The 7560-nt window shown below is 37.7% G+C and overlaps 1 protein-coding gene across 2 annotated transcripts; it reads right to left on the reverse strand.

Moving 5' to 3' along the window:
- Window positions 1–4340, reverse strand: LOC306894122 (ketosamine-3-kinase-like). 2 transcript variants are annotated; one of them, XM_079456399.1, is made up of 6 exons: window positions 4058–4337; window positions 1647–1798; window positions 1199–1290; window positions 1050–1126; window positions 842–964; window positions 1–631 (listed from the first exon to the last, which is right to left on the reverse strand). In XM_079456399.1, exons 1-6 carry the CDS (start codon window positions 4196–4198, stop codon window positions 293–295), a joined length of 924 nt encoding a protein of 307 aa, XP_079312525.1. In that variant the 5' UTR covers window positions 4199–4337; the 3' UTR covers window positions 1–292. The 2 variants fall into 2 exon arrangements, with proteins under 2 accessions (XP_079312525.1, XP_079312524.1); XM_079456398.1 differs by having other exon boundaries at window positions 1050–1290; window positions 4058–4340.
- Window positions 4341–7560: the final 3220 nt, after the last annotated feature.

The following is a 7560-nucleotide window of genomic DNA, read 5'->3' on the forward strand; positions in this document are numbered from 1 at the left end:
CACAGCAGATTCTCTCTTTATTAAAGACACACAAGGCACACATACGATTCTAAACCAGTCAAAAGATGCTTTTTTTAAAGCATTTACAGTATAAGGTTAAAGTGCAATTCAAAGAAGGGAATGTTACATGAAACACAGTAGTGTGTTCTCTTCTAAAATGTTTTGTCTAGCCTAAAGAGCTTTAAAGACATTAAGATTCATCATTTTGTTTCAGCACTTGTTTGGGTTTGCCATCAAACTGGTAACATCTGTTATATTTAACTTGATCATGCTGATTTATGGATAAGTCCCTTTACTTAGTAAGATCCTTCATGATACGCAAAGAAGAGCCTCTGTATCCATCACCAAAGTGATTCCAGTGGTTCAGGTAGTGGAAAAGTTGGTATACTTGTTGCCTCTTTGCAAACCCATCAGTCTTTGGGATCTTCTCGTGGTAAGCATTGTAAAAAGAGCTCCCAAAGACGCCGAACATGCCGGCGATAGCCAGCTCATACTCTGAATGTCCATAAAAAGATGCTGGGTCGAAGACGATGGGACCATCGGAACACTCGGCTACGTTTCCATTCCAGAGGTCTCCGTGGAGAAGAGCTGGCACCAACTCTATGCCAGTAAACAGCTGAGGAAGGTTCAGCTAAATGGATCACACGGACAGATGAATGAGAGACGTCAAAACATCTGCATTAGATTGCCGTTCACTGAACAAAACAATACTTCCCCCAAAATGAATCATGGTTTTGGTACGGCAGTTTCCTGACCAGGGGTGCATTTAAAGAATACTTCTGTTATCCTATTATTAGGAATAAAGATACATGGTAATAAGAATAAGAGATGTCTGCTTTACCTGTAATTTGGCCCACAATTCACGAGCTTCTCTGTCTCCATATGACTGTTCCACCAAGCCAAGATGGTGCTGAAGCCTTTGCTGGGCATAAAAAGACACCCAATCATCCTGCCAGTCATTTACCTGAAAACAAAGGAAAAACCTTTAAATTCCAATATTCTCCGACTATGATTTCATCAATGCTCTTGATCATACCACAGATGTTCACCTGGGGGATGTAACCGCAGCATGTGGCCACATGAAACCCAAACTTGTTGACAACTTCCGACTGTTCCAGTCCTTTTCCTTCACAAACACAGAAAACACATATGTAAAGTCCTACAAGGCAAGTGAAATTACCATATTTCAACACATTACCAACAGTCTGCATCTCTTTCTTTTGTTTCTCCATCTGTCGTCTATTGTGAAGATGTAGACTAGCCAGCTGTTCCCCCAACTTGGATGAGTATCTACGTAAACATAACATATCGTGAACTTAAAAACAATTGTATTAATCCACTTAAAAGCACGACCACTGTCATAAATTCTTCTTAAAGGAACAGTTAGCAAAATAGAAACCAAAATAAGAGCTCTAAAGTTAAATATGGCTGTACTTCAATAACTTCAATTCTCATTTGTACTTGTGTCTTGTACACATTGGTACTCAATTGTTTATGATGGATGGATGTGCTTTTAGAGTTCCCTGTGTAATTTGCTATTGATAAAAGCTATATCTGCGATGAGGGACAAGGTTGAGTAAATTATGAGAGAATGTTAATTTGTAGGTGAACAAATTCTTCAAGATTCACATGATTTTGGGTCATACTTATTTAAGATTTTCATATCCACATGTTCCATTATAAGAAGAGCTCCACTTCTCTCAAGGTCCACAACCTTCATAGGTCCAGGTACTTTGACTGTGTTAGTTGACAGGATCGCTTCCAAGCTTGCCATCTCTCCATCAAACATCCTCCTAGCCTAAGGAGCAGGACAGTGTTTCAATACACTCAGAGTGGATGCAATGCTCGATACTGGGTTCAGGATATCATACTAACTTAAACACAATTTAAAAAGTGAAATTTAACAAACGGACGTGTCACATGAACTACTTTATCAATGTCTTTACTAACTTTGTTGTGTTGCCGTCTAAGGTCAGATAGCCTTCGGACCTTATCAAAATATCTTAATTTGTGTTAAGAAGATAAATTGAGGTCCTTTGATTTTCGAACAATTTATGGGGGAGTCATTCATGACAGAATTTTGCTTCTTTGACTGAGGTACATCGAATTCATTTCATGAAGAAGTGCTAAATATAAAGTGCTCGGAAACCATTGAACACAAATGCCAGTTCAACCAATGGGATATTTTCAACAAAATAATTGCCATAATCCTTCAAAACATAATATTCCACAATATGTCATTACAGTCCTGCCAAGGAAAGATAGGGGGGAGACTGAAATAGAGATCAAGATCAAACTTAAACAAATCAGAGCTTTGCATTGTACTTTACATTTATAGTTAAAAATATTAGTGCATATTATTTAATACATAACAAATCAGGAGAAATGAACATTTACAATAAACTTTTAATGACTCTTCATAGATATTTATAGCATATAGTGATGTGAAAACGTGTTGGCCCCCTTCCGGATTTCGTATTTTTTTCGTGTTTCTCGCGCTTTTAAGATAACACAACATGCAGTTTTTAAATGAAGGTTTTTATTATTAAGGGAAAACAAAATCCAAAACTACACGAAACTGTGAAAAAGTGTCTGGCCCCCTAACCCTAATCTGTTACAGCGATGTGGAGGAATTTCGGTCGACTCATCTTTGAGGGTTTTCAAGCATGAACCGCCTTTTGCCACAGCATCTCAATAGAATTCAGGTCAGGACTTTGACAAGGCCACTCCAAAGCCTTCATTTTTTGTCCACCTCTTCATTCAGAGGTGGACTTGCTGGTTTGTTTTGGTTCATTGTCCTGCTGCAGAACCCAAGTTTACATTTAAGCATTTGGCAGACGCTTTTATCCAAAGCAACTTACATTGCATTATCCTATACATGTTACATAGGTCTCTGCAATCCCCTGGGATCCAACCCACAACCTTGCGTTGTTAACGCAATGCTCTTACCACTGAGCTACAGGAAACAGGTGTGGCTGTATTCAGGTCCGGTGTGGCTAGAGAAATTGAACTCAGGTGTGATAAACCGCAGTTAAGTTGTTTTAACAGGGGGGCAAAACATTTTTCATTTTTGTTTTCCCTTAATAATAAAAACATTCATTTAAAAACTACATGTTGTGTTTACTTGTGTTATCTTTGACTAATATTTACATTTGTTTGATGATCTGAAACATTAAAGTGTGACAAACATGCAATAAATACGAAATCAGAAAGGGGACCAACACTTTTTCACACCACTGTATGGCATCACATAATATGCAATAGGAAACATGTGTAGTTGCAAGAGTATAAACATAAATCCGTAGCAAAACTTGAGAGCTTGCAGATTTTAATTTGTGAACTTGTAAAGTAAGTATTTGTATCGGTGCACTCGGAAGATCACAAATCTGCCTTCTGAATTTGCAGAAAAATAGTCACAAATGTGTAATCTGGCGTTCACAAAATACATTACGGGTTTGAGAGGTTGTAGATGCCCATTTGTGGTTGCAATTCAAATCTAGGAAAACGTGTAAATACTTGATGTGCTATGCATTTGTATAAATCAATGTATTTTGTGAATGCCAGATTACACATTTGTGACTACCCAGATAGCACAATCCATCTGATTTACGTCTATTTGACGTCTGCAAGACATCTACAGATTGCTCATCTGCAATACGTCTTGGAGACGTCTGCAAAATATCTGGAAACGTCTGCTGCATAAAAACATCTTAGAAAGAGCTGTTGTTCATCCATTCCAAATCACATCTTACAGACGTCTTCAAGAGGTCTTTATGACGCCTGACAGCAGACGTATTGCAGAGGAGCAAACTGTGTATGTCTTGCAGGTGTAAATGCAGACGTAAGCCAGATGTATGTGTGCTATCAGGATATTTTTCTGCAAATTCAGAAGACAGATTTGTGCAAATCTCAACATTCAACCATGAGTGTACATTAGTGTAGACTACAAGTACCCACATTAAAATCGACATGCTCTCCAGTTTTGCTACCGTCTTATCTCTTTACTGGAGACCACGTAAAACCAATGCGTTCAGTTGAAACTTTAGGGGATGTAAACCTCATTTTTGTGGTTGATTTTGACGAACACTCTTCCAGTGTCAGTGTCATAGCTCTGGCCTTCACTGATGCATCCTCCGCCCGAGTGACCAGCGCGTTTCAACAGACACGTGCCCAGCTCGCGCTTTAACAACGCCTCCATATCCTACTGTACAAACAGAAGCTATCGTGTAAAGATGACGTCACGTTCTATAGGTGTACACTGCTGCAGTCTCCTCACACTTCACGAACGACTGGCTCACGTGTTTACAGCACTTCCAGGATTAGCGTTGTTGTTGTTCAGCAAGATGTCAAAATAAAAGTCCTAATCATTTCGGGTCCTTTAACTTATCCAATTGGCATGAGGGAACGTTTGTAGAATAATAAGGACAGCTGCATTTCCGGTGATGTCCAATGAATCAAGTGCTCTGAAATCGATATACTTCAACAAATATGTATATGGAGTACACTTACTTTGCATTCAACCTAACAAATGGGAAGTTGCCTAAATAGTCATTATGTATAGTGATGTACTTTACAATATAGTGCAGTGATTTATACAGATCTGATTTAAATTTTAATATTGTTTCATTGCACAGTGGGTTATTAATGTCTTCCGTTGCCACGCCGTTCTCTTAACATTATTAGAAAACTTTATATGTGACAGGTATACACAGTTTTTAACATAGATGTGCAATTTTACAATACAATATTTCAAATCCACATCAATCTGGCAAATAAAGTGCTATGTGCCGTCAGTGCACATGCTTTTTATCACTTTTGATATATAATTACATAAATTAATTACTGTAATAGTACTTGTATACGTGTTCTTAATGTATAACTAACAATATAACTTGTCCTGCAGGAACCCATGCCAGATGAAAATGATCTATAGTGAATACAAATCCCACCGGAATAGACAAGCGTTTTCCTGCAAATGCTTACACAATTTCCTACAGGTACTGTATACAATTAACACCATCGGGATTGTCTCTTTTCTGAAGGATTTTGGTTCTCTTGTGTAGGATTCCTGCATGATCGCTGCACAAAGATCTGCATTCCTCCAGAACATAACACAGTCATACAGGAACAACCCTACGGGACCTGTAGGATTTTCATTCAGTCCGACAGGATTTCAGCAGGATCCCTGCATTGAACCAAATTCCTGCAGGATTCCGGTAAGATTTTAATGTAAGGGTTGTCTTTAGAGCAAACAAACCTTCTACATAAAACTAATAGAGAAAAGGCATTTACACTCGAATACACACAAAGAGATTTACAAGTATTGAACATGTTCATATATTAGAGCGAGAGAGAGAGATAGGAGCTCATAAGAAGTCTTTTTGCTCTGTAACTTCAAACTTACCGATACACGTGTGACTGTTGTTTACATCTAGAAATGTCAATGTCACAGCTGCTTAGTTTAGCTACAATAACACTTACATTGAACACGATAGTAGTCAGTCATTCATGAAACAGCAGAGATCTCTTGATGTCTTCAGTCATACAGTTCATACACAAAGTGTCCATCTAGTCACAAATTTTTCTGGAGAATATTCACACAACGGTAACAATGCATCTATAAAACAGATTTAAATCAATGAATTTGATAAAAAAAGAGAATTTCTTACTTATCTTTATCCATATACAGGCCACACACAAACCGCAGCTAAATCCTATTGTCATTTCAAGTTTCAGTGCTGTTCTGTACACACATAGTTCCGTCATATAGGAATGAGAAGAGCATTTAACAACCAAATTAACTTTAGAAAACTACAAGAGGTAGTGATCACAAAAGAAATCTATTCATTGTGTACAGGACCGAACTGATAACAACTCATGGAACAATAATAATAATGTGGTTGCCTATCCTGATGCTTGGCATAATATTTGTAGTGGTGGACCCCCTTATTACTATAGAAACGATTGTATGTCACATACGTGTTATTTACAAGTCTTTTAGTTATAATAATCTATCAAAGGCTTGCATACAACCGATCAACAGAATCTTTGTGTAATGCATTCCCTTACAATGACTTTAATTCGCAGACTAGTAGTAGTAAAGCTTGTTATGCTTTTATTTACGCACTACATAGTAAAATGACATGAATAAAGTGTCTGTTTCATCCAGTGAAGCTTCATCTCAGATAGCAGCTGTTGTACATTTAACGAAACACTAGATGGCGCTGTAATCGACACATTTAGTGCTGATAAATCTGATCCATCATCCATCCATCCATCCCCAGTATGATACAAAAATATCCAAATATGGATACGGATCTCTCTTCATCAGAAAAGGACTAAATCTGTGATCGAAATATTAACTCTGTTGTGTTAATACTCTTCCAATTAAGCAATGGTGAGAGATCAGAAAGGCTCAGTCCAACTTTTACTGAAGAAAGGTGTTCAAGGTGATTTATTGTTAAACTGCATTTATTCCTAGTTCACGCTTTAAGAAAAAGGTAAAAAAAAAACAATAGTAAATCTTTGCTTAGTGAGCAACTTAAACTATAACACAACCTTAGCTGGCACTACACACTATACAGCTGAACTAATGGCTATATATATATATATGTCCTTTTAAAAACATATTTTACAATATTATTGTTCATATGTTTACTTTTCAACAAAACTCTTATTACCTTTACTTAAAATACAGTCTAAATTGAAATACACAATCTAATAAGACTTATTAAGAATTTACAGCATCCAACATCATATTAAACAACAATAACGAAAAGATATGTAAAATAAAATGACTAGAAGGAAATTAATATAATATAGTACAAAGATACAAAACACAGAAAAATGAGTGAAAATAATAATAAGGATAAGAAAACAATCAATCAAATACAACACTAATGTATGTGTGTATTCTGAAAACACAATTTTGTACAATCATAATGAAATGGGCAGTCGTGGCCTAATGGTTAGAGATTTGGACTCGTGACCAGAAAGTTACTAGTTCGATCCTCAGGGCCGGTAGGTAACGACTGAGGTCTCGACTCTCGCTCGCGATTGGCTGCTTTTCGTTCTATTTTATGACGTCATCGAGTTGTAAGCCGAGGTTATACAAGCAGCGCGCGCGGCAGCTCTAGAACGGTTCTGTCAGAGGTGCATCTCGCTCGGCTTCGCTTCCACACGACTGAGATTCAGTGTTTACTTTGCGATCTCACACAGATCTTACAGCGGTTCACGGGTTTTGATCGGCGAGCGATTTCTAGAATCTTCTGAAAAACATCTCGCGCTCAGCGGACGCGTGTGGTGAGTGATAAACATGTTTTTATTTAACTCGCGCGTGCTTAATCCACAGGCGACTGTATTCAATGTTATTCGTTTCAGTTCTGTCACAGTATTTGTGATTTCCATCACACGATTATCGCGGTCAAAAGCACAATCGTTGTTTGTTTATGTAGCGCGTTTGAAAAACAACCGAAGTTGACCAAAGTTTTTCTCATAGATGATGCTGGAAAACAGCACACTGCACAGCTACGAGACGCGCTGTACATGCCTTCATACCCA

Source organism: Barbatula barbatula, assembly GCF_947034865.1.
Source record: "Barbatula barbatula genome assembly, chromosome: 5".
Taxonomy (NCBI): domain Eukaryota; kingdom Metazoa; phylum Chordata; class Actinopteri; order Cypriniformes; family Nemacheilidae; genus Barbatula; species Barbatula barbatula.

Coding starts and splice junctions, on each gene's coding strand:
- LOC306894122 (XM_079456398.1), bottom strand. CDS start 4,198: ATGGAGGCGTTGTTAAAGCGCGAGCTGGGCACGTGTCTGTTGAAACGC. Junction 1,799..4,057: donor AAATCAACCACAAAAATGAG/GTTTACATCCCC, acceptor CCTGCTCCTTAG/GCTAGGAGGATGTTTGATGG. Junction 965..1,049: donor GCTGCGGTTACATCCCCCAG/GTGAACATCTGT, acceptor CTTTGTTTTCAG/GTAAATGACTGGCAGGATGA.